Genomic DNA, 27,751 nt, shown 5'->3' with positions numbered 1-27,751 from the left:
GATTAGAGGAATTTTGAAATCAAACAAGGCTAAAAGTAGGCGAGTAATGAGGTGATTCGATCTTCTGCACCTTTCAGTGATGTACGTAGCGGAACATTTGCTGTTTGCGGCGGAAAAAGCTACCTCAGTACGGTGAACGGTTTGCATAGGCAAGAAGACAATTGGCTAAGTACAAGATGTTAAAGATCGCTGTCCTGCTCTTTCTTCTAACCTTTACGTTCCACTTTTGTAGTTAGCTTTGTCATCAGTCTAAAATCTGTGGCTGCTGCGTGAAACCAAGAGAGAGCTTGCTGTGTTTGAAACCCGTACATCACTAAGTTATCTGCATAGAAGATAACTTCGACTGATGTCTTCGACTTCCTGAAAAGACACCCTTTAGCTAGCTGGAGAATAGGTTATTGCATGAACCAAACGAAGTATCTCTGTGAAGGGCGGTAGTTTAACCACTCTACTATTAACGGTACTACTGTTGTGCTGTAGAATCGCAATGAAAATGTTGAGTATATTTATAAGGACACTTACCTCGGCACTCTTGTCGAGCCGAATTCTCTTCTTTAGGAATTACTTGTAGGGTAGCATCTCTCTACTGGGCTGGAAATGTACCAGTATATAAACATTCATTAAACAGTGTTGTCCAACAAAGCGCGAGAATGACGGCGCATTTTAGGTTTTGCTCATTATAAACTTTATCTAAACCTATAGGCTCTCAAGGCATAAGTTTGCGCACTTCGAAATATTGTGTAAGGATATTGCGTTCTATTGAGATCCCATTTTACCACACTACTGCGAAAAAAGGCACCGCGCCTGGTGTTGTTTCCCTTGAGGCAATCAGCTTCGAGAAGTGAGTTATGAGGGTCTATGGAGGAGCTAATTAGACAAGCAGCCGAGCTGTCGCGGTGCGTTGGCCGCTTTTATGGTCGACGTTTTACAACGGTGATCAAACAGGTATTCTGTCGTTCAAGGCATTGTTGCCTGTGAGACGCATACGTTCTTCTATAAATCGCTTTAAAAATGTAGGCTAAAGGGCAGAACTCGGGCTGCATGTACCTCGGCTATAAGCTTGAAGGCCATCTTTGCCTTCTAGGCAACGTTGCAAGTTTAACTGAATTAGTGCCTATGCTTCCCAGGGAGACTGTACGTTGGAAAGTATCAAGCAGACTAGGTACATAGAGAGTTTCGTGAGTGTCGTATAGGAGCTTGTCTACAAGTAGGCATCACGATTGAGCTTGGCTAATGGTATGGCGTACGTGTAACTTGACATAGTAAAGTCTATCGCCATTAGTATGTGAGCACAAATGTCTGCTTCGTCTGTCAGAGGATGATTTTTACCCTATCCCTGATTACGTTTGTCTAGGAAATTTTACCCTACGAAAGTCGTTGTCGAAATAAAATTGACTACATCACAACTAAACTTTATAAGCGTATTTAGAAGTGCGATAGTGCTGCTCGAGTTCGGCTGATCCAGGTAAGCGTTGAAATCATTAGAGGGGAGGCAGAATGAGAAGACAGTCTGTCCGGTCCGCTGACGGATTTCTTCACCGGTACGTACGTTGACTCCGACTCAGCAGGCCAAACTGGGCTGCTACGAAATTTAGCCGTTGGCCACGTAAAGCAATGACTAGGCACGATGTGAGGCCGCCTATCTTATAACTATAGAAAGTGAAGAAGCATCCGCGAGGGCGGCCTGGTTTGTTTCTCCTTATTGAAAAGTAGCATGCACAATAGAAACGCGGTACGTTAAAAGGGCTGATTGCCTAACTCTCCGCCTTTCTGCTTTGCTTGTTTGTTTGGTACTTGCTTTCCCAACTCTATTGCTTGATGACATAGGAACGTCCTATTGATTAATTTTTTAGCGCATTTCATAAATTGTTCTATTGATCAGCCTAATGTTGGCACAGAGTATACCCTATAACGCAACTTGCCTGCTGGGTCGATTGTCAGATCAGCCTGATAGCTAGCCCCACAGGCTATATATATATATATATCACTTTGTTACACTTCGAACAGCACACACAAATATTGCCTCACGTACACTCGTTGTATCTCGTGCAAAGACTCCTTCGTCGCGATTCTTTCGGGCACGATGATTATTATGGGAAATACGGCCGTTTTCAACGTGTCCGTTTTGCCATAATCTCATATGGCATCGTCACGTAACTACATGCCGTTGTCCGCACCGCAACTTCACATAACGCACCAATCAGTTATGTTATACATAGCGCGCGATATTCAAAATTTGACTCACGGTTTGTCGTAGCAGGCGCACATTGGTCTGCCATTGCTAATACCAGAAAAAAGCTACTCTTTTTTTAATAAAGTAATAGAAATTTTCCTTTTGTCCGAAATGAACCGTCTACGCTGTCGTCAGTTTTTATATGGCTTATGGAAAAAACGAGAAAGATTTGTTATGAGATAAACCGAAAGATTCTCAGTAGGGTTTCAATTCGAACGGTTCCAAAAGTTACTAAAATAATGCCATTTTTGATACACTTGGATTTTTCTACAGAAATCAACGATCCTTTAAAAGGGGAGCATATTGACTACTAATTAGGTCGCTTAAATAAACCCCCAACAATCGTTTTTTAAGACTTTTAGGCTGTTGTCAGGTCGAAATGTAATTCCGCTAGAACTGTTTGGATGTGTGGCACTTCACTAAGTTCACACCTACCAATATTAGCCAGTGTGCAGTTACAGCTAAGTTAACTATCAATTAAATAGAGGAACATATTGAAACTAGTCCGTGGCTTACGTCCTGCATTAAAGTTGCATTGCAATGATTGATAATTGTCTTAAATAACCATAACCGTTTCGAAACACATTTCTAGCGCATGCAACAAATTCGTCGAAGCACCTGTCTCTATTTCATATATATCCAACAGTTGTTTTTTCTGCTTATTACAGAAATAACTGAGTAAATGGCACCTATAAGATCCGCGGTGCCTCATTTAGAGTTCGGGTCTATTCAGGCCATCAGAACACTCGCTTTGTCGGCACTCACTAACACTAAAATAGGAAGTCTGCCAACGATTATTTGGCTTGCATTGCCCAACAGAGGCGAAAGCTAACCAATGAAATCGCGTACAAACAAAACATGAAAGCAATATCGGCCGTCACTACATGCCTAGACATGGCGCACAAAGCGCCGCTATGGCCGTCAACGCGATAAACCCAACCTATTGCATTGTATATAGCACAAAATTGAGTCACTTTACGGTTTTCCGTAAACGGGCGGGTCAGGAGGGGCCTAGACACGAAAGCGACAGACTCCAAAAGCAGAAAATATAAAAGCTTAGCCCTTAGCCACCTATTAATATGTAAATTTGCGACATCCGATAATTGTCGCATTTAGTTAGTGAAATAGGCCTGCCCCTCAGCTGTCACTAGCGTCGTCAACGGCGTTGAGATTTCACTGACGAAGGCTGAGTGTAAATACGTCGCAGCGATGTACAAAGAGAGATGCTCACTTACGACGCCGTTTTGTAAGAGCTCCAAACAAGAACGCCCACCAACGTAGAGGACATGAACGCGGGGCTGCCATCAAGAGTACAGCCGCACATACGACAAAGACAGGCCGATGAATCAACTTAACGATGAACACGTTCTTCGTCTTTACCAGTTACCAGTATTTCGGTAGGGTTCAAGGTTTTTTGACTAGCTCTTTCCCCGGTCGAGATATGCTGTCATGAATACACGAGAACATCGATTTGCTGCTACGGGGAGCTATTAAATAGGTATGCGGTAGGCGCGTATATGCTGCGAAAAGTTTCATATCTCACTAAGAGGTTCGGAAAGGCTTAACTTAAAGGATTAACTGCTGTTAATATGAAACCAAGATAAAATTATTTCAATTGTGCCTAAAATATTTAGCATTCTGTGGTTAGTGACAATATAGGTGCCTCATGAAAAATCACTCGATCAATCAAATTATAAAGAGAAAATATTGTGAGACCATATTTATCTAATCAACTTACTAAGGCGGAGTAGGGCAAAGAGAGTGCATTTTTGAGATGTTATACAGAAAGTTATAGCTTAAACGTTGTTGCAACGATTGGTGATGGGGAACGCAAACTAGGAGAGTGAGCAAAAGCTGAGGACGTCGGGGGTAAACGAACACAGAACACAGCAATTACGCTTAGTGCCGTAAAAACTTCTGATGAATATAACGTTAAGCTAACAAGTAAAGGCTGCCTTCACAAAAATATAAGTTATCTAGATAAAACACGAATAATTTCGGAAATGGCTCGAAGAGCAACATTTGGTACAACTTAAAATTATTTTACCTTACAGAAAACTTAATTCCTTACTCTCGCATAATAAATGAACGCGAGAGATAAGAATAAATTTTCGAAACAAAAATTTAAGTTTCGGAGAAAAAACCAAAAGATTTGAGCCGGAATAGATGGAAATCTGGACACAGAGATGTCTACGAAGAAGGCGATCGGCAGAAACTGCCGTGCAAATGGAGGCCAGCTAAAAAAGTAAAATTGCTAAAAACTACATATTTCACAGTGGACAAAGTTGTAGAGTCCGTTGGGCGAAAATCTTTTTCAAAAAAAAAACCATTATTCCTTTGAAAATATTGGCTGTCTTAGAAAGTGATCGACAGGGGTGTCTATAATAAAGAGGTGGTCGTTACCAAGGGCCAGGGCCTAATTAAGGGTTACCACTTTCCGATTTGATATGCAAGGCCTTTGGTTGGCTGAATGTAGGAAAAGAGGGTACATATATAGCAGAAATAAAATGGGACCTAGAAGAATCCATTATGAATACGTTTTCAAAAAGCAGATCATCCGTGGATACTTATTATTAATTATCATGTAATTAAATTTCTAATATGCATGTATACAGATCGGAAATGCTTAAGTCTGGTAATGAATAATTGTTGATAACGATGACATATAACGGTTTGCAACCATGGAAGCATTTTTATGACGATACATATGTAGAAACAGTTTTAAGGTTCCATAGAACACACTTTATTGTTTTTCTTAAATCCCAAAAGAAAAATGCTTCTGAAACTGCGACTCGTACAACTAAAAGAGCAAGAAATATAGGAAATCTCCCTCGCTGCTGGATCAATAAAAAAAACGTCTGCCCATTCCTCGACCAGCCACCGAGTGCTGCTACTTTTACTGCCTTATTTTCTATTATAAATCATCTGTTCAAGTTCGTCATATATAGCACGAGGGTGTATGCATACGCGTATGCCTGAATTGACGCGAAGGAAGAGTGTTTCGTTTATAAACCGATAGTTTCTCATCGATGTCACATGTGGCTAACTGCAAATAAAAGCGGCTGCCATTTTGGATTTCATCATATAAACCCAACTTAAAAACTATCCACTTAGTCGATTAGCTTTTAGCTACGCGGAATGAAGTGTTCTATAGGAACACTCAGGCCATAGTGTGAGACCCTCTATTTCTCAATACAAGCTTGGGATATCAGACAGGTGCCTTTTATTTATGTTGATAATATTATTGTTCATTGACGAGAAAAACCTTGAATTTAGCTTGAAGTCGATGATAGCCCATATTGTTCTACTCAGTAATAATAGTCAAACTATGGCAAGGATATGGATATCTATTCTTTGTGCCTTTTAAGTTTTACTTTTTGATCTAAGTGTTTGTTTGTGTTTTACTGGTGTGGAACAGGTCTTAATTATTGCTGGCGGTTGTAGAGCCGTACGAAAACAATGGACGAAAGATGAACGGATACAACAAGCAATATAGTTAGGCTATTAAGGTAATTTTGTCACCTCCTTTTCTAATAACAAGAAAAACAATAGACATTTATTCACCCATTAGATAGGCTATCTGAGGTTTTTTTGGGCCTTGGCGGACGTGCCGGCCTGGAGTGCCTCATAGCTTACGACTTTGGGATCTATTTAACCCTACTACAAACTTACCCTGTTCCACGGCCACACCAGCTCTAGGTTTGTCTCGGTTTGTCAAGCTAGTCTTGACTACTCTCAGCAGGAAAAAGGCTCACTCTGACTATAATCGAGCGAGACCAACCGACTATTGAGCATTGGGAATCGATCCGACTAAGCAATGCAGTAGTAGTGCTTTTTGGGGTACGCTGGCTGGGCAGCCTGTAACGCGTATAAAATAGAAATGCTGCTGGGTCTAGTATAGGGTGTGACTGTGATTCAAGTCAAATGGATTGAATGGAACATTTTGATTACAGATACACATCTGCAATTCATGGTATGGCTTTCATACATATGTAGAGACAGCAAATACGGTACAGGATTATGCAACATGTGACTCTGATATGAGATCAGTGAGTCGATGAACATGTGGCATGTTTTTTTGTAATTCGTTGATTTGCTTTATGGGTTTAATATTGCGAAACCCGAAAATGACAAAGAAATATCAAAAATAAAGTCAGGTCTTGCTTTAGTTAACGGAACGGTCTAATTACAAATCAAGATTACATGTCTTTTGTTACAAAGGAGTATTACAGCAGCGTTATGAGCTACTAAGTGAGAAGTATAACAAGGACTCCGTAGCATCATCGCGACTAAGAAAATGATCGAAATAATCGAAAATTCTATACGTTCAGAATCCGGTTTGTTTATAAAGAGTTAACGTTACTTATCCTTGCCCTGGCTACATCTATGGACGATATCGGCTGAGGATCTCGGAAACTGTAATTAAGGTTCAGGGAGGTCTCGTTTAATTTTTGTGCCAAAAAAACCAGACGTTCGTGCATCCACCAGGTTATGTACCGTCCACGGTAAATCTCTAGTACTACGGTCAACTTAGCACATAATTGATACTCGATATATTAGTTTGAAATACGCTCGCGCAATGGCCTCGATAAGCTTTTTAAGCTACAGGCTTCAACCTTGAAATCGGCAGAAAGATTAAATGGCCGTGATCAAACACATAAGATACGTAATCCGTAAAGAAAACACATATCGATCTCCAAGTGATATAGAAATGGTACATAAATAAACTATCGGTTATTAGTTATACTTCGACTGTAATAAGATTTTGAAAATTCCACCTTGGCCAGCCCTATAACCCTAAACCTATATATATTTCCAGATACGCAGTCTTAGATAAATGTTTCAAATTGTACGATTTAATCAAATGATCTTAATTAAGCTTTGTTTCAAGCGGTTGATTCGATCACGAAATGAATCGCGTGCCTGTTTTCGGCCTTAAACCTAAACTACTATTCTAAAATTGGCAGGCAAGAAGATTGCCACTGTATATATATATTATTAGATTTACATATAATGATATTATAGCTCATAATACTGCTAGCGTTCATTCCGTATTTATTTGAGCACACATTTCCGAGAAACGTACGGTACTCATCAGAATTCTATAACACTTATTTAGATAAATGAGCTTGAGAAAGATCAATTAGACATGGCGTGATATACTTTCATATAAGGAAGCGGCATAGAAAACACGTAGAAAGCTTAGATATAAATACGTTTTTTTGCACCGTATAACGTATCGCTAGTCCGTAGATGCATTAGACTTCGCAGAAAGCCAATTGATTTGATGACTTTTTTAATATACCTTACAATAATCATAGAAGTGGGGTGATAGCTCGAGTTCTGGCGGTTTAAGCCAATACTAACCGAACATTTGAAATCACCCTTTAATAACATAAATGTTTATTCCCGTATAGAAAAGTTGAATTGAGACTGGATTACATATCAATATCCTCATACGGTCTAGTTACCTAATAGCTGGTAATATCCAAAAAGACAGTTTCTCATGAATATTTACGAAACTTAGTGATGTTTCACGCGCCTTCTGGTTTTTGCTTTCCCGACAGTGGTAATGTGCTGATAGGGCTTATCTAATATTATATGTGGAGGCTTTTTCAAAAATGCACAGCTTTAGTACACCCCAAATTGTCTCCTGCACAAAAAGTGTGCATGGCCTCGGCGTACCTGCATAGATAAATGCACTGCTTATCTAAATTAGTTGCCCTACGTCTTCGTATTGTGACAATTATGATACAACTAGTAAGCCAGCTTTTATCAAGCAATTTACTCGCACGTAGCCGACAGTTCCATAATGATAATGATAACTGTTATAATTAATATTATTAGCACATACGTAGCCTTAAACCTACTCGCTTCCAAAAACATAGTCTTTATATTTTATTTTGTTCTTATACGTTATTAATTTGAATGAAACATGTGGCGTCACGTCGTTATACGACATATATTAGATCACGTTGAATTTTCACACCATAGAACCATGACATCGAACATGACTGTATGACACGTTTATAAAACGACGTTTAACTATTCTACCGTTTAGACTGCTGTCGTTCCAAGTTCTGTCGACCGCTGACAAACTTTGTTGGTTCGGTGGCAGAGGCCACAAGGGTGACTGACCAGCAGGCCAAAGGCTCACAGGCCGAGTTGATTTTGATTAATTCCGTCTTTCTAATCTCGTTCGTGGTCGCTGGTATTCCTCGTGAGAATAAATTGATCCGTTTCAAATGTTTCAATTATATGCCAGCCGAGCAATGCTCTCATTTCATCGTTTGGCTGCTTTCCCCTTTCCATCCAGTTGGCGACTACGCATTGAGACGCAGGACTTTCTGTCTCCCGGAAATTCACCAGAGATTAAGTGGAAGATTGTGCCAGTATATATCACAACGCGGGCGTAAAAACCAACTGTGACAACAATAACAGCAACATTAAAATAAGCCGGATTGTCTAATACCAGGTGTGGACTGCCAGACATAGATATGACACGCATATCTACAGTAATTGTCGAACGCCGTTCCAGCAGTAACTTATGATCCGGACGTGTTCTTATCCCAGTGCCCTGGTATCGTCTTTTTTCGTCCCGATTGCAGTACCAAAGCAGCGGCACTACACCACACCAACTCTACTGTTGCATTATGCGGTCATTGCAATATAGCAACGAACAACTAATGCAAATACCAGTTTATCACCACGAAGACCCCCAAAACCCCGTCCACCTTTGCTATAACCACTCTGTATTTCCGATTCCAACTGTGGCTGTTGCGGTCGGCTGCATCCTGCGCCCTCTGTCACAAAAGCGAAGTGCAGAAGCGTGATGTTGCAGAGGGTGCTAGCACAAGTCAAAGTCGACAAAATGACTTTGGCGGATTACCACCAGGATCAGCCATCGAATTCGGGAACATTCACAAGAGACTAGTGACGGCAGACCTGGCAAGCATTGCAAACAGCGAAAAGTTTCCGGAATCTTGTTTGAACGTAGGCTTTACCTAGCAGGGAGCTAAGGACCGACGTGGCGACTCACTACATCGCCGCGCCCCCATCACGACTCGGCTTATGTAACGATACTAGAATAATAAAAATAACAATAATCGAAATTGAACCCAGCTTGACCTAATGCGAGCAAGGTGTTGGTAGAACAGGGGAGCCTTTACGGAAAAGGTGCCAGAGGGACGGGGCGTCGAAAATTGAGAAGCCGAATGGCTCTACAGAACCGAAATTATTGGGGGGCTTCAATAGAACCTTTAGTCGGTGGCGAAATATGACTATACTCTGCTTGTGGTAATCAGAAACGCACTTGTGAATCTAACGAGAGACGAAGGGCAATTGTTTACTGGGAGGGCTTTTATCCAGTACAGTGTCGATGCTAGGAAAAGGACTGCGGCTGAATCAAAATTCACGTGTAAAGGTTTCAAATATTAGATTCGAGGTGTCTGAATACATGTGTGTGTATGTACGCCTCTTACTCTAGGAAGGGAATGTAAGAAAATGTATGGCTAATTTAGCTCACCGTAAGGAGGTCAAGGTTTGAAGAGTTACCCAAAATGGTAGACATAACGCATTTACTCGGTTGACAATTTCAGAAGTTTTTCTGTGATTAACACGGTGATTATTGTAAGGCATATAACTTGATGGGACCGACCTTATAGGTCACCCGCGAAAAATATAGTGGTGTACGTTCACACCTAATTTTGCAGTATTTACTTTCTTTAGAGTTTCGTCAGGGTTTGCAGATCAATACTATAGTTAAGCCGAATGTGATCATTCTAAGTAAATCTTATCCGAGTAACCGATCGAATATCTGGATTCCTGGATCAAACAATGAATTACAGGAAGTCAACCTGAAACAAATTGCCATATCTTCTGTACTAGAAATCTTATAAGATTGATTTTTTTGCTATGTGTAACAAAAGGTATGCTGTTTGGCATTCCCAATAATAATACCAACCGCTTTGAAGGACAGTCAACGATTCAGTTTAGCTCAAGTAAACATAGCTGGCTACCACTTATAAAAAAAAACGAAAAACACTACTATTAGTCCCATATAGCAAGCCAAAGCATTATCGCTATCGGAACCGCTATCGGCTTGAAAATTAAGACCGTAAACCATGTGAGACAGTATACGTGCGCGCGTGGTCGGCACCTGACAACAGCATCAGTACTAGCCTATGTGAGCGAACAACGGTAATGGTCTACCTATAGCTACCTAACTTACCAACTACCCTACGTACGTGGTCGCCTTGTGCTGTACGGTCGATCTAGAGAGGTAAATTAGTCTAGTGGGGCACACTGGTTAACATCTTGGTTCAGCGTTTTTCTCTTTCTTGAGAATAGATGCTGCCTGGTCAACTTACCGATTTCTTACCAGTCGACTTTTTTCGTTCGGCGCACAGGTATTGTTGTTCCTGACATTGTGCCTACTTGTCTAGCAGCCCAACTGTCTACCAGTATTTGGTACCCTGCTGGCGGTTTGCTTGCGTTGTTCTAATCTTCATCTCAACTAATCCCAAAGGACTCCCAGGGTCCTGCCTATTGTGGGCAGTGGCTTCAATGCTCAACGGGAAGCAGAAGGCGGAAAAGCCTATATTGACCTTGGTTCCACCACCGGTCTAAACTTGAAGGTCATGATGTGATGCGGCATGCAAGGGATACACGAAATGAAAAATAAGCTGGTTCTAGGTCAGAAAGCATTCCTCGCTTGCAGTCATATTCCACGATGTCGACTAAGAAGCGACCGACCCCGCTACCGATCACAACAACGAAATGTAGAAGGAAGATAGCCAAAAGCGTACCGGGCCACTTACATCCTGTTTGGGTTAGTTAAAGTTTATACAGTATTCTAGTATAGAGCCGGACCGCGCGGACAGGTAGTCGGGAGCACAAGGTCTTCATGCAGCAAAAAAAAAAAAAGGAAAACTACGCTAGTATAAATACGTGTTGGCTACGTCCACAAAAGCGGACGATTCTACTGGCTGTAAAACGCCACTTCTACAAGTAGACTGCCCAGCCCGTCCGCGAACGCCGCCTTGTCTTAGTTGCAGCGGCTATAGCGACGAGATGAATTGAGCACACTGTTACTATCGTTCGCATACGCTAAAAATGATATGCAGAGTTTCTAAAGATCAGATCAGTTGGTTGGACGAGGGAGACAACATAAACGTAGAAGTTTGGAGAATGGCCGCATAGGTAAGTAAATACGAATCTGTTATTGCAATAAACAATTGATTTGACTAAACAGTTAGAGCAAGTAACATCGTTAACATTTGGATATGTTTAGCGTAAAAAGAAGTGTATTAGATAATCGTACGCTCTAGTAATAATATGGCGATCACTAAAAAACTGTGGTACTCCCGAAGCTGCAAAGGGGGCTGCATGCAGTAGTTGTTCGAATATTGTCTCAGCAGAAAACACGGGGTCTTAGTGAGGGTCTTCTGTCCTACACGCTGTACTAAGTGGTAAAGGGCGAATCCGATCCCAGCGAAACGTCAGGTTTTTGAAGGCCTAACGCTTCCTTAGCTTTACAGAGATAACGTACCTCATTAAAATCGCAGGATGTAATAAATTTATTCATATGAAAACAGTATGGCTAAAAATCTGCGAAAGGTTAACGAGCCAGGTGGAACAGGCAACCTTCAACAAGTAGAATGTGTAAACTGTAAATCAACAAATCGGCAGCAAAGATAAGCAGCAAAACAAGCGTGGGACAAAATAAGCGGGTCTATCCAGAAAATTTTTAAAAATCTGTTAGCAGCTGTCTATGTGTATTTAAACAGATCGTAATTTTCGTGGTTTAGTACAGAATTATATAGGCTAGAAAACTGCGTATATAATAATAATAAGTTTTTCGCATGTAGTTCGGGTTAGGTAGCAGAAACGAGCTCAATCGACCAAACGGATACGACGTACGGATGTGTCAACCGGAAATGTGATAATGGTAGATTAAGCACTGGGTTGCGTCGTTTAAATGTTAAAACTTCTTGATTTCTCTAGAAACAGGTAACCTTGGGAGCAGCGCTTCGGAGAACATCCACATTGTCGCGAATAAAACTAGCCATAAAGAAAATGAAGTTTAGTGAGTTAAGGGGTGTTCTCCGGTGAGCTTCGAACTATGCTGAAGGAGCCGCCTTCTTTGAAGTCTAGAAAAACTGATAAAGCTGTGCACCTACTTGATGTGTCTCGGAGCCGCCAGGGGAAGCTGGAAGCCAACAACGCTTGACCGACTTTGAATAGCAACTACAGATAGAATAGTCCTAAAAGTTTAGAACGTTTTTCTTTAAAGCACTGGTCCAAGGAACAATATATAAAAAAAACAAGCCAAAGTTAAAATGAAGAGCAAACATTTGCTTTTCTACTTTGTTTTGCCAGAGCTTTTAGTCCTTAAATACACATCGCTCAGGGGTTCTACTGTCGAAAAGCAGGTGAAACTGTTCGCAAGCTACTGGATCTTAAGTATTTTGTGTATATTATTATTATTAATTCCTTTAGCTCTTAGGGAGGGTCCAACAGGACAGATATGATTTAACTTATGAGTCAATGTTCTATTATTAAGACCATACAGGAAATTTCCTCGCTGACGAAAAGTTCACTGACGTAAAAGGAACTATTTTTCACACGTATAATTCTTCTTTAATCCTAAACATTGTGTAAAACGTTTGTATACAGTTTTTGTTTGGACGTTTAGTAATTATATTATATGTATCTCTGCAATGCGGTGTATACTGTCCTTGCTTTTACTAATTGAATAACTTGGTACTGATCATAACAGACCCAAAGACAAGCTTACATTATTAGCTTGGCCATAAATAATTATAACATCATCAGCGCCTTAGAGAATATCTTGGCGGTGGTCGGAAAATATTCCGTATATTCGTTGTGATATCTCATAATTATAATTAAACAAAAAAAAATCCCTAACTTAGCGCCTCGTAGACCCAATAGCGTGATCTACTGCATATAGCCTCTGGTCTTGCTTGCTCTTTGTAAAAAGCAAGCCATCGAATTCCCTACTTTAACAAGTTTAGTGAAAGTGATACGAGTCTTCGCCCCATGTCTGCCACATAATCTACCCATACGATCTATGCATAGGCATATATGATTTGATGCATATGTAGTAGAATAGTCGAATGGGTTTCGGGCGTGGTACATCTCGGCCGAATACGTCGATCGAATCGCCGTTCCACAGCAAACATAAAGTAGATGTCCGTTTATCGGACACAAGCTCGACCGAAGGACAAAGAGACAGATGCCAACAGTCGTGCAAGCAACGATAGACTGAGCTTGGACCTTGGCTGGATTTATTTTAATACATTTCTGCAGCTTAGAACTCGAAATTGACTTCTTTGCCGTGTATATTAACTAAAGTATAGACTTCCTTTAGGTTGACGTCATTTCTAGCCATTTTAGCTCACAAAAAGTATCAGCTGTATGTTTTGAATCTGCCGAGAACGGATCGATTTTCGTAATAACCTGCTTTGCTTCTAAAACACTTAAAAAAAAGACTAAAGGAAACTTCGACAACGGACTCCATTGTAGCGCATGCGGGAGTTATAGATAAGTAAGGAAAATACGCATGGTAGATAACGTTATATTATGTCATTTTCCACTGTCATTCGAAATGTCAATTTTACGCGTAGAAACAATGCGCTTGGCCTGCTAGTCCACAACGATCGATTGATACCAAACTGAGATCCCTCGCTAAACACAGTAATGTTTTTGACCCAAGATGCTCTGTGTGGGTAGAGAAACATGAATCGCGTTTTGTAGTCTTGTCGATGGGAGCTGAAAAAATGATATCTAAGCCTACTTTTTGTAGTTTCATCACTTTGTTTCGAAAAAAATGTTTTCGTATTCTTACTAAGAGTATTATCATCTAAGCTTATGTGATCTACCTAAAGTTTCCCCATAATTAACTTTAAATGTTTCGCTTATAAACCTAGGACTTGGTACCGCTGTTTAGCATCACTTCAAAGATCTATCAAGGCATGGAAATTTACTTTGAATAATATCTATGTTACGTCCGATATCGCCGTCAGGTATTCTATCAGATGGCTGGCTCCCAACACGAAGCGAAATCTGTCTATACTCAGGTCCAAGTCTAGACTATAACGTGTTTTTAAGTTCAGTGGAGAAATATGTCGTTCGCTATGCTATCACGGGGACAGTCTGGAAGGACCGAGCAGGGGAAGGTATTATGACTATGTCCATCGTCTTTGCTACTGGTCGGACCGTTCATACATTTTATCTCTATAGACCTATGAAGAATCCTCTTAAGGAACACCTAAAAGAGATCGAAAACAAGTTGGACTGTCAGACAGAAGAACAGGCACTAAAAAGAAACGTGTACATGAAGGATGAATCGCTGGATCGTAGGGTACGAAATGCATAATCTTGCTATGAATTTACGCGATTTTCCTAAATTTTTAACGTTGAGCTAGACGATACCGTACCCTGACTTTATCCGACAATCTGTAAATAGCAGTTAATCGTACCTGTGGGCGTTGACGTCGTAGAGAAATGCCACATCTGATAACCTGGAACAGTGGCAAACCCTGTTAGCAATTCATTAAAAATGTGATATAGCAAGACGTCGTATTGTTTATGCAAAAATTGTACCGCCATCTAGTTGAAAAAAGGAGCTTTATTTAGAAAGCAGGCACATACGCTCCATAGCTTGTCTTTAGAAAACATAGTTTCGTTTGCGTGTAGAAGACAATTTATATATTGCTACGCTGAGGCTTCCTTGAGAGCCATTCATTCTTGGTCAGAAGAACTGATGAACATGAAAATATGCTCTATTAAATTAGCTAATGGAAAAGTAGGTTTTCGTGACATATGGAAGGATAGCTTAGTAGAGATACAAGCCTTTGTCTAGTGTGTCTAAGTGGAAATATTTAGGAAAATGCGAAACACTATGGCTGTGCATTTTTCTCCTATTGCATTTAACAGTAGTTTTGAATCGGAATTTCATCTAGTCGCTCTCATTAAGGATATATCACCCCCTATCATCTCGAGCAGCGGGCCACCCGTAGCAAAGACAAATTACCAATTCATTCCTTACACTAAGAACACACGTAGAGAAAACTCTGTGCCTACATATATGTGTTATTATTATTATTTCAATCTTTAAATTTAAATGAAATCTGATAGAAAATACAACGTTCTCTAAATCCATTGGATCTATGCTTTCCTGTAACGTCTAAACTAAATCGTCTCATTATTTTTATGTAACGACTAACCAATACCTAATATACTTACCTTTTTTCTCTTCCGAGAAGGATTCGACGCGTGCTGTACCCAATCAATGTATCTCAAGCGGTATCTTCTGCTTAGGCGGGCCGTAATTTCGATTCGTGGTAAAAACTCCGCATCGAAGGAACATGGCTGAATGATAATCAGGCTCTGTAGAGATATCAACCGTTTAGCTGCATGAAATAGCTATTTACGAGTATTACTAGTAGTACCCAGCAGTAGTAGCGGCAGCATTCAGTAAAGCACTTTGCCAGGCAGCCAACAGTGTTCTGTGCGAAGGGGTACGGGGTAACCACTAGTGGAAGCCAAGCTTCACAAACTGATGTACATTTGCTACATAGCGTTATAACAGCTGCCCGGATGTCGATTGTAGGTTGACCGTGGTCACTTGTCGGTGAGATTGCTGTTGGTGCAGGTGGTCAGCCCGATTCTGCTGGACCATTTGCGGCCTGAGTATTTGCATGGGTTTTGGGATAACTAGCGATACTATTTGCGCGCCGTTACTGTGTCTCATGAATATGTATGATCAGAACGGCCGGTTTAGGTCTTGCTGTCTAAAGAAGCGAAGAGGGATCGCACTCCCTACTAGCCTGATACTTTGCCTGCAGCCGCCTGCTGCCGGTGGCTCACTGTCATGTAAATACTTCACCCTTAGTGTCTATGCGTGTATGTATTTATGTGTTCATGTGTGGCCTTGCAGGGCATCCCAGGCCGCGGCATCGGTGCGGTTTGCGTGCGTTATCAACGAGAGTTCCACTTTCTCTGATAGTCATTCCGGCACTGCCACTACTCCGATGACTGTATCATCCTAGTGGCATACATTGATCGATCTATTGTATTCACTAACGACGGATTTTCTCATTATGATTCAGTAGTTTGCTAGCACTTTGTCTGCCAGCCTGCTTATCTATTAATTCTGCTTGCTGTGTATCTGTCTCGGCTTTTTGGAATCATCTATTCGCCTCTTCACGTCCTTTTTATTTGTTTTCCTGTTTACTATGTAAGTTTGTATATGTGTGCACTTGTTGATAGGGGACCACCGCCCTGCTATGTTGGCGTAGTTATTATTGTTGCTATAGTTGTTTAATTAGAATGTTAATGTTCATCATTAAATAATCTTGGATTCGTGTTCCTTATTTTTTTTTTATAATAAGGTTTAAGCAGTGCGACGCTATCGCAACTAAATTTATTTTATGTCGGCCGAATGTGAGGTTCAGCCTTGGGCTTGTTTCCGCCCTGACCAGTACCCACAAATTTTTAGTTTTTTTTCTGCTGCACTTCGAATCAATCCAGATTTTCCTGTCACATCTCTATAGTCTAATAAGAAGGGAAGGTTAGCACCACTGGATCATCAAGCCGAAGTCGTTCTGGTCAGGTTTCACACTTCACTATACAAGCTAATTATCAGCACTAGGGCATATCTCCCATGGGTCCTCTAAGCCTGAGGCCAGAGCATTTTTTGAGCCGTCCGTTCTGCTTAGACACATCTTGGCCAGGAAATCCTTTTCCCTCAAGATTTCATTAGCCAGGACATCCCTCTAAGTTGAACGCTGGCGCGAGCGAGTCATGCAAGACATAAACCCTTTCATTTTCACCAAGGGAATGCAGCACGCGTGCATTTTCGAAACGCTCTTTCACGTGATCAAGCGTCGGTCATGCCACTAGGGTGTAAAGGGCTGTGTCTTCGGTGCTCTCTGCGTATACTACACAGCTACCTGAAAAGGCGTTGTCTATTTTGTTTAACAACTTTGGAAAGTTACACGGCCGATTTTCGTAAATAATCGTCGGTAATATGTGAAAAACTGACACAAATAAACATGGGGTATACCTCAATCCGTGCACTGGGAGGGAAGCTGCTACTACAAAGATTGCCTAGAGATAAGGTTCTTTATGACACATATATAGAAGGGGAATAAACAACGAACAAACTTGAATTGTACACAAATATATGATGAAAAGATATATATATATATATAGCATGTAGTGATACAAGCATTACAATATGATTTAGTGAATGAATACATGTGTACGGCAACTCGGATTCGCCAAGCCATCTGCTCGCCACCAAAAATATCACCTTCAGTAAACAGATCATGGCGTATCAACCAGACAGTTCTCGGTGAGCGACGGTAACACGGGCGTGGCAGGAAGAACTAAAATTGCATGAATTTGTTCTCAACGAGAGCACCCTAGGTACGTCTGAAGAAAACACAACCAGATCCGCCAGAATCCGGTTTTGATTTAATAAAGGCTGCGGTGTTTCTAACCTGCCATCACCCAGTCGACGTCACCCAGATGTAGACAAAATTTTATACCCACTGACGACGTGCTACTCTGCGAAAGAGGAAATGGACTACAGCAAATGAGTACACATGCGGATACGATTTGTGCCGGCTTGTGTGAAAAAGCCGGTAAGGTACGTGCCCCCCTATTTATCTAGTTTGATAAGGATCTGAGGATCGCGGGATCTTATTGGGCATAGCGCATTATCGCGGTCAAAACGAGTATTGCCATGACAACAGGTCGTGCCTCGAGAGGACGAAAAATCTAGTTACGTGGGCCTGTTGCCAAGGGCTCGTGCGAGGCGCCCCGATGGCGGCGGGAACCGGAAGTTCTGCAATCCGTTTCGGAAACAACGGAGTCCTACCCGACACAGGAAGAGATCACGAGGAATTCTGGACATCGCGATATGAAGTAAAACCCATTAAGCGCTAGGAAACACCAGCCGCGGGATGAGGACGTCCCGTCGGGTAAGCATGGCCAAGTTCGAATGGTACAAGCATTACAATATAACTTAATTAATATATACGCGATTATAACTATATAAATAGCAATGACGTGCCAGCAAAGATAACCCAGCCCGCCTTGATATATATAAAGTATACATAAATTCTGAATAAGTTGACACAAATGAAGCTCTAGGATATATCTTCTAATCTCACTTTAACCGTACATTGAACACGATGACAAAACAATGTTTGTCTTACAATGCCCAGTCCAATATATTTAAAATATAAAACGTTTTCTGGGTGAAGTTCTGCACAGCTTGTTCCCAAAAGAGGTTAACCTTTTGGGAATACTGCATGCATGGCTTACACGGGGTCACGCTAACCTGCTGTGTAGTCCTGCAAAGAAAATTAATTAGATTATACTGTGCTGGCTCAGCGTATCGTCGATCCCAGCCGAGTAAAATAATTGCTTCTGTTTGGCGGGAAAGTTTTTTATTGTTATTAAAAACGGGCAACAATATAATAGTTTGTCATGAAAACCTGCGAATGAATGAATACATTTTTTGCTTAAGGCCTGTTAAAAATGATAGAGGCATGCGAGCCATACTTTTTCATCTTACATTGTAAGCCAAAGACATTATTTGCAGCCAAATATCCTCTTTAGTATTCATTGGTTTTGTTTAGAAACCATTTAACCTTCGTCTTAAATCACCGTTTGATTAGATAGTATATTTCCATGTGCTTATACAATATGTACTCGAGTCGGAATTTCTAAAGCCCTTATTAATCCTAGACGTGTCTAAGAGATAATGTTGGATATTGCAGATTTGTGCCAATCATATCAGATTGTCAACTATCTATTCAATTTTAATTTTTAATTATATACTATATATTCACTGCTCACGCAGACCGGAACTTTCTGAGCGGACTAACTTTTTCTACGCTTTTATAGCAAACCGAAGTTTGACCCATATCCTGTAGCAGTACCGGAATCGCGCGTCGAATGATCCACGTACAGTATATTCCAAACAATTACCGCTATTTTCTATACAAGTTCTTAGTGGACGTTACAAAACACCATTCTAACTGTGTTTTGTAAAACAACATTGGGTAGAAAAAAATTAATTTTCTAGGTACGTTACTTGAAACAGTGTTATTAATATAAAATTAAAAGTCATGAAACAACGTAATTTTATGCACGAATATGACAAATAAAGAGTAATGAACCTCATTGCAAGAATTTAGCTTCGTTTCCGCCTGGATGTTGTGGATTACGGAGGTGCGCACTGCTCAAACGTCACCGAATCAAAAAATTCAAAATAGATAGTTACACCATAGGTTGCCCAAACTTTTAAAATATGTCAGACAACCATCCTTTTGAGTTTCGATGCGAAGAGCGTACTGCATCGCTTTTCATTGCTTTCTCAAGGGTCTTTCTTTTTCATTCAACAAAACCCTAACGTTTCTGGCGGACTCGTCTTTTAGCCTTCTTTAGTCGGCCAAGCAACAAATGACGAAGATGTGTGCCCATCGCTCCGGGAGCTGGTCCTTTTCAACAAAATAACGAGCCTTCTAGCCACTCCCTGCTTGTAATGATCTGCTCAACTCTAGTTCGTCTCCAGAAGAGAATTCACTGTCAAAGCTAGGAAGACAGAACTAGCAAGCCCAAATTAAAGCTGTGTATTGGACCACCATGAGACACAACATTGGCGCTTTGTATAGAAGTAGCCGGAAAGTTACACTTTAGTACGTTATTTAACACATTTGAAAATATCTAGTAATAGTGGATTTTATCGTTTTGCTTAGGGTTCTACGTAAAATATGCGCTTGAAAGCATAACTATTATCGTTACCTTCTGGTGTAGTGACGCTACGGAGAAAGAAATACGTTTTCACTGTTACCTAAAACAGGACCACGATTAACTCCTAGTATATTTACTAATATAGATACTCATATTATTATTATCGAGTTTTAGTAGCGTATTGTCTCTGACGTCATTTTTTACGTTTCCGTTAGTTCTAATAATGCTTAGTTAATCATAGCAAATAGCATTCGACCCAGAAAATCTATGACAAGTATCCAACACATATAAACATCTTTGAGCTTCTTAACCCTACCAGTCGCTTTTGTTGCCTTTCAAAAGACTTCCATCGTACACACGAATATCGGATGCTTAGCGTGTGTGCACCAAGGTGTGGGCAGTCGGATCGCCGTATCTATTCCACGTATAGTAAAGGTATCCGAGATATGGAAACGAGCACCGAACTCGAGAATACTCTTGTTTTATTTTAATCAATAAAAATCGATTCGACTTTTGGGGGTGATACCGGAGAGTGAATGGTATGGAAATAAAAATGTATTTCGTGAAATGTGCCAAGTAAGCATTTGATAGGGTGAGATTAATGTATTTCTACAAGTTCCTGCATTTGTAAATGTAGGATAGTGGTAAAACTGATTATAATACCAACAATTTCTTTTATTTTATTCATAAAGTTGTTTGCGTGTGCCTATTTATGTGCGTAATTCTTAGATATCTGTAAATATACTCATATGGCTAAACCTGAAAATGTGTAAGAAAAATAGGCTCTGGTTGACATGCCAGTATTTTCGTTAAGCAGCTACAACGTAAATACCCAAAAACCCAATCCTGCTGATTACTGATTTTTAAAATCATATAAAATTGGTTGACTAAGTAAAAGTCGTGCAAATTTAACCCTTACCGCGTGGTGGAGCCTACGCTTTGTCACAGTGGCTGATAATTACCGACCTTAAGTTTAAATGCAGGTCTTCTCTTCTATTAAGCAAAAATATCGTGGCTGCATAATAGCATTTTATTGGCCTACAATTAGTGCTTTCGATAAAGTATAATTTTCTACATATATATTATCACATATTTTATACATCGACGGCGGAAAAGAGAGGAAAGGTCACTGCCGGAAACCCGGTTAATGATAATGTGGATAAATAACAAAAGCAACTTTATATCCTACAATACTAGTAATTGGCCTTGCCTTGTTAGAAATTTATAAGGTTTATAGAAGGGTTCGTTGAATACTAGCGGCCCAACAACATGTCGCATCGATTGTACAGTACTACCCAATTCATTTGTTATAGCTTATTGTTATAGAAGTACAAAAACTTGGTACCCTGTGCCCCATTTACGACGGGTATTTCTCGAATACAAAGTGTGGAGAAGCTTAACGATTCCACAAAGCTCGTCACAAAAATCTCCATAGAACGACGTTTTAAAACTTTGATTAAAAAAACTTCGCTTCACTATACCACTATTCGAATAGAGGCATCATGCACATACGATAACCCCTTCGAAACGTGAATATTTGTTGGTAACGAACCTTATACCTAAAACCTGAAGAAAACAGTATCAAACGATATTTATGGGCTTAGAAGACTTAGAAGGCTTAGACCTCTTCACACTGCGCTGAATCATACCTATTTTGCGATTGATTAAATTGTATTCAATGTGTTGGTCTCCTTTTTTTTTGCTTCACCTATTCAGTAATTGTGTAAAATTCCTCAATATGTCGAGTGCTTCAACCATTTGTGTTTGTGACACTTTTTTTTTGCCCGACCAACCTTTCCATTTAAATTCGACTTGAAATGCTGACAACATCCCGCTATACTAGCTGCGTTGACTTGTAACCGATAGTATCGAAGCGTAGTTGTTCCCTGAGCATTCGTTTTGTCTAATTTCAACCTGTTCGACGCTTTTATTGGAAGACGGCTTAGCTGCTACCGATTTCTAAGGACTGTCTCCTGGCTTTTAGCGTTTAACATGTAACCTATACATTGAATATAGTCATTTGACAGTGGAATTTATGAGTCAGCTAACCCAAAATCCGTTCGTATCCCAGGATTAAGTACACCTAATATTTTTTATGTTTTTCTATTCTGTATGCTTCAATCAGCTACAGGCAACAACAAAGTCCTGCTGCTGTGCCTTATTGAGTCTCGACAAGCAAATTGTTCTTATCGTTGCTGTTGTGCTTGGTAGAAATGTGCATCATTAAACTGATGTTTCGTTTCGCCGTATTTTCCATTGTCTTGATGGCCGCAATCACCACAGCACAAAATGAAGTACGAACAACTCCCTGCGCCAACCCTGGAAAGGGCAAGCTAAGGATGTTGACTGCGACGCCATGTCATTCAGACCCCTGCGAGATTAAGAAGGGCGGAGTGACGACATTCGATTTCGTATTTGTTCCCGACATGACCAGTACCACGTTCAGGGTCGACGCTTACGTGAGCATAATGGGTTTCACTATCCGTATTCCTGGAATTGAACCAGATCTCTGCAAAGCGGCAGTACGATGCCCGATCAACAAAGACGAACCCGTGATAGGCGGTTTCAATATGTCCGTACCGAAAGTGCCAATTCGACGAACCGTCGTCGAAGTGAAGATCACGGGAGATCATGGAATGATGTCCTGTTTTACCCATAGTATTCTGCTCGCGTAGATCTAGCCTGAACGAGTAAGCAACGGGACGCGTGTTCATCTGGTGGGAAAAGGTTGGAACGTTCCGTGATGTACCGTAACGGTCCGTAATGGAATGCGAAAAGATTGTAAAAGCGTTGCTCAACTAGAATCAAAATAGGGACGCATGTGAACTCACGCCAAACGTTGAAAAAATGACGTTCATCTTAAGGGGCGCTGGATATGGCGACGGGTCGAAGGTTTTCTGATTTAGTAGAATTTTTTTATTTCGTATCTCATATCTCTAATCATTCGCTATTCGTTTCATAAATTACGCCTGCATTAAGGTTGTCTCTTCTAGTGAGAACATAGCAACAGTTTTTTTAATAGTGAAGTACATGTCTAAAGTTGTTTATACTTATTGGTAGTAAGAGTGATTATGAGTACTAATATCAATCAGCATAATGTTTTTCATGGGCACCATTTAAAGTATCCGAGAGACGACAGTTGATCTGAATTTCAAATATCTAAGAGAACGCTGACAGTCAAAAAATCAGTTCTCAGGCTAGCATTAAAGCCAATATTTCTTTCTTTTCACAATAATATTAGTAAACTACATATGCGCGACTTAAGTCAATTTTTCCTATAATTTTTTAACACCATAATCCTACCACTGTGCAAATGTGGTTTCTGGGAGGGAAACAGATTTTTCTTTCCCTAGACAATTGGAATTTTGCAGGGACCGAAACAGGTTATAGTCTGATGGTGTAGGTTTCGTTTCAAATGGTGAATGCACTAAAATTTCCAATGCAAGTTAGCTCCATTTTTCCGGAGTAGCTAAACGTAAGACGAAAGTCTGGCATTGTTATGATGGTTTCGGTCGATTTTTCAATTTCATTAATTTTTTTATCGCTACGAGGAGTGTACTTCGCATCGAAATTTCCAGAACAAAAGCGATAACCATTTTTGAGCCTTGCCGCTCGATAACTCAGCTACTGATCATAAATATCACATTTTTATGGGCTTCCTTGTGTGCTGTATCCTTATTCTAAGACACTGCAAACTATAATGACTTTTTGAAGAAACTGTACTCACCTTTAAAATGCGTCATTTTTAATCTGAATAAAGGCTTTTCAACAATTTTAGAACGTTTACTGCTGTCCATATTTGACTTTTAAACGACACCAGCAGCAACTCGATGCCGCTCACATAACCTGAGATAGGTGACTTTAAAGCCGCTTAGCTAGAAATACCATCAGCAGTTTTCTGACAATCCAATATTTTTACAATCATGTTTAAAAAATAATTGTTTGTAACGTAAAATGATTTTCTCTGTAAGGTCATTAGATTTTTTTACTGTGTACGTGCCCCCATCGCACGCTGTTTATACCTTTCCTAACCAACCAAAGAACCTTAGAAGTTATTAAATAGCACTGATAGGCTTGTTGGCTCAAATTAAACGAATACTTACGCTCAAAGTAACGGTCGTCTGTGACAGGTTTACGCAGTCGAAGCACCTGCATGCATGTGCCAGCAAAGCTAGTGAAATGTTGCACTTCCTTCCAAAATTCTCCGAAAAGCATGTTTCCTGGTTTTATACCAGCTTTTACAATTAGCAGCATACAGGAATAGATACGAGTTGTCTCTTGCAATGATTTATGAAGCTATAGGGTTGCCTAATCGAAAACTACCGGACCAAAGCCGACCTTTAACTCTAATATAGGTTGCATAGTACTAAGGTCATCTAGCACTGATTTCCGCTCCCTTGAGTGATTATAGGTCGCAGATTTCATTTTTAAGCTACGGCCCGATGTACATTGGTAGCTATACAGCAAGATGCACCAGTAATCGTAAGGCAGTAGATGCGAACCTTGCGTTCGAGCCGCACACGTGGTTACATCATATTGAAAAATTAGAAGTAAGATTAAGGCTTAAACCACTAGTCACTGCCTGTTTGACTTCGCCGGGTGACGTTGCGAGGGAGGCGGACGCCTTTTGGGAGGTCAGATGAGTGTGCCGTATGAATGTGACCGCGGACCCCACTCGACTTTTTCAGTCGATCATTTCAGGACGTACAGGTTCTAGACAATGAACTCAAGGCTCAACGCACGAAATACGAATGCTCGCTAATTCATGCACTGGCCGTGATCGATACAGCTGGATCTGCGCTGGAAGATTACTACATCCATCTATTAAGTGTAGCTGTTTAACGTATTCGCAATTGTAGATGTAATCTGTTCGCCCAGGGGAACTACTATTGGAGTTAGTTTTCCGATAAATTGACATTGTTTACCTCTTTTAGAGCTGTTATACGGCGGGGGCGGGCTAAAGAAAACATCGCCATAGGGCGAACCGATAAATTTACATAAAAACACAACGAGATCGTGAACATTTTTTCTAAATTCACGTCCATGCACTGGACGACTTTTACAACGTACCCCTTCTATACCGGTAACACCACATAGCAGCTTTTAGCGATGAACCTTGCATATGTATAATGAGAGCCGGCATGGGAAACATGGCGGCGGCCAAATCTCACGACCAAATTCTCATATGCTAAAATATATATGTATTTTGTTTCACTTAAGGAACAATACAGTTCTTTTCAGGGGTAACTCAAGCGTCGTTTGCCACTTCTATACTCGTACCTTCTTCTTGTTGTCATGGGAATCAATGGTGATTGTTTGATAATCTGTAATACACATAAGACATCTGTAGATAATTTCGTCTCCCATCTCAATTTTACCATAACCGTTTCCCTTTATATGATATTCTAGAAAACAAAAATCTGTGCTCAATTATAGTTCGTGCGCTTTAAACCAACATCCCTAACCGGTGCTGCTCGGCTTGCTACGGACCCATATCACATACCCCTTCCGGTCGATAGCGATCACAATCGGTTATATATCAAAGTTTCTTGTTGTCCATACCTATTAAATGTTCAACTTGAAGTAACATGACAAAAATGGCAAATCTGGAAATGTCACCCTTTATCTTGACGGCCCCGATATTAAACCATTTTTTGTGTCCTCCTTACAACGTTTCTTGGCCAGCCGCCTTACAGTCACAAATATTGGTGTAGACTGTTGACCAAAAAAAGTTAGAGGTGTCCGTATTATCCCCGAAAAAGACAGACATGCCCTGCAGAAACGGCAGGCCGCGCAAGAACGGCAGCTTCCGCAATTCCAATTTCAGTCGCAGGAGACCAAATCGCTTCTGCTAGCGCTTTTCTAGACTCACCCACCTACTAGACACAGTCAGCTAGCCCTAGCCCCTTTGAGTCGGCAGTTATCGTTTCCTGAGGAAAACTTCCGGAAGAAGAGTGGCAACTCAATTAGTTTTATCGGGACTGCGTTTTGCCGGTTACTGTAGCTGCTGCCGTCAGTCGGTAGCTAGAGCTCGTCTAGTTTTTTATTGCGCTCCGCTTACCTCGCCTCTTGGCTAGCTAGTTACCCGCCTCTTCTCAGCCAGACCGATTTTCTGACGTTTGACTTATCATTCGTTTCACCCCAGTTAGCCCAAGCACGCCTGCAGCGCACGGCACCCCCGCCGCTATTACTGCTCTTGATGTTGCCAGCAACTATTCTCAGGTACTACTCGGAACAAAGCAGGGGGCTGAAAGGTTACTGAAGAAGCTTGAGGGACTGAGAAGTAGAATCGCGTACGCGATCAATTAGTTGGAGCGTTCTGCTCAAGTGTATATTTGAGTGAACGAGCGAATTGATAGAAAACTCGGTTCGATCGGAGACACTGGTTCATAATGGCACGCAAAATAAGCGTAGACTATCATTTATCGCGATCTGGAAGCTGGGAAAAGAACGTGATGTGTTTTGAATATTACATTATTGCTAAAACCATGTATATATGGAAGATAGACAAGATTTTCGTATGGGAGCTTGTAGAAGAAGGACGGTTTAAATTCCGAAAGAGTATATTGTAAACATAACACCAGGGCTATATAGGAACAAATGCTTTCGCTAAGTTTTGTGTCGCGTTTATACTTGTATTATAATAACAATGTATTACCTACCTTAATGCAATATACCATTCACTTGTATTAATCGATAAGAGTGATAATAATAATAATTAATGAGCACTTCTATTATTGTTTAATATTTTTTCAGGATTTTTACTGATTAGGACCTATTTTTAAGGCTGCGCGATTGCTTTCGCTGGTATCAACAAAATATATGTACACAAATAGGCGTAAATTTTCCATATCAGCATATGATGAAGCGTTTCCACAGGATAAGCATGCCTATCTACAGTGACAAACGCCGATTACTTCAATGAAACACAAATCAATTGCCTTTAAAAGGCGCTCGGTTTAGCTTAATTTCCGATAATCCTAAAATTAAGGGAACATAACTATATATTTTACGAATATTTTTACGAATCCTGCGCACTTCCTACGAACTGCCATGGGACTTCGTCTCCATACCAGACTTAGGCTGTTTTAAGTACACCTAACGTAGCACAAAGTAACTTGTCGTAAACAAAGCTTTCCGCGCAGATGCTGTTCGTCAAATGCACCATTTAAGATCCAAGTAACTGGCAATTAGGATTAGCTGCGGAAGTTTTAACTATGTCAATACGGTCCTTGCTTGTGTACCAAGCAATACGTATATAATTTCCTCGTTTGCACACGAGTCTAACGACTTTTCGATTGGCTGCAGCGTGATGTTCTTATGAAGTAAGCATTGGCATGCTCACGTGCCAGCCAACCCGCTAATGGCGGTAAGTGTTTGTAATAGATCGTGCTGTGGTGTGGAAATGACGGTACAGAGTAAAAATGTCGTGGAGATGCGTTTCATAATTATCTGAACAAACAGTTTTTACACAAATGTTACACATTTCAATAAGTGTTTTTGTGCCTAATTGTGTTTACTTCGTCTATTTGCGTCTATTTCGCCTATCTTGTTATAATACACACTATTTAAGTTCATATATAAAGGTTGAACAGCATTCGATCTCTAACGCCTAATCTTCCCGTAGTCTAGAAACGATTCCAGATTTTTCTTTTAATTTTTATAAATTCATGTATATATAAGACTTTTGCTATTATTAATGATAAAAATAAATTAACCCTGACC

General features: G+C 40.5%; 2 protein-coding genes and 1 long non-coding RNA gene across 20 annotated transcripts in view; 2 read left to right on the top strand and 1 right to left on the bottom strand.

Annotated features, from left to right (window-relative positions):
* The window catches only part of LOC111254985 (uncharacterized), a 56,114-nt gene extending 54,048 nt beyond the window's left edge, over positions 1 to 2,066 (bottom strand). For all 10 annotated transcript variants that reach the window (XR_015317396.1, XM_086975275.1, XM_086975278.1 and 7 more), the window contains exons 1-2: positions 1,923 to 2,066; positions 523 to 591 (exon numbers count right to left, since the gene is read on the bottom strand). The gene's annotated coding sequence lies outside the window, so the exon portion shown is untranslated. The remainder of the gene's footprint in view (positions 1 to 522; positions 592 to 1,922) is intronic.
* Positions 1 to 27,751, top strand: part of LOC111254983 (uncharacterized) — a 79,976-nt gene that overhangs the window by 21,506 nt on the left and 30,719 nt on the right. The window contains exon 3 of one of the 9 annotated variants that reach the window (XR_015317413.1): positions 78 to 18,246. The exons of the other annotated variants lie outside the window; for them this stretch is intronic. This is a non-coding gene — a long non-coding RNA (uncharacterized LOC111254983). The remainder of the gene's footprint in view (positions 1 to 77; positions 18,247 to 27,751) is intronic. 9 annotated transcript variants of the gene reach the window in all.
* On the top strand, positions 18,254 to 23,806 carry Npc2e (Niemann-Pick type C-2e). Its single transcript, XM_086975274.1, has one exon. The coding sequence runs from the start codon at positions 22,240 to 22,242 to the stop codon at positions 22,699 to 22,701; it is 462 nt and encodes a 153-aa protein (XP_086831400.1). The 5' UTR covers positions 18,254 to 22,239; the 3' UTR covers positions 22,702 to 23,806.

The sequence above is a fragment of the Varroa destructor genome, unplaced genomic scaffold, assembly GCF_002443255.2.
Source record: "Varroa destructor unplaced genomic scaffold, Vdes_3.0 BEIS01000007.1, whole genome shotgun sequence".
Classification (NCBI taxonomy): domain Eukaryota; kingdom Metazoa; phylum Arthropoda; class Arachnida; order Mesostigmata; family Varroidae; genus Varroa; species Varroa destructor.
This window is presented reverse-complemented; position numbering and strand designations above follow the sequence as displayed.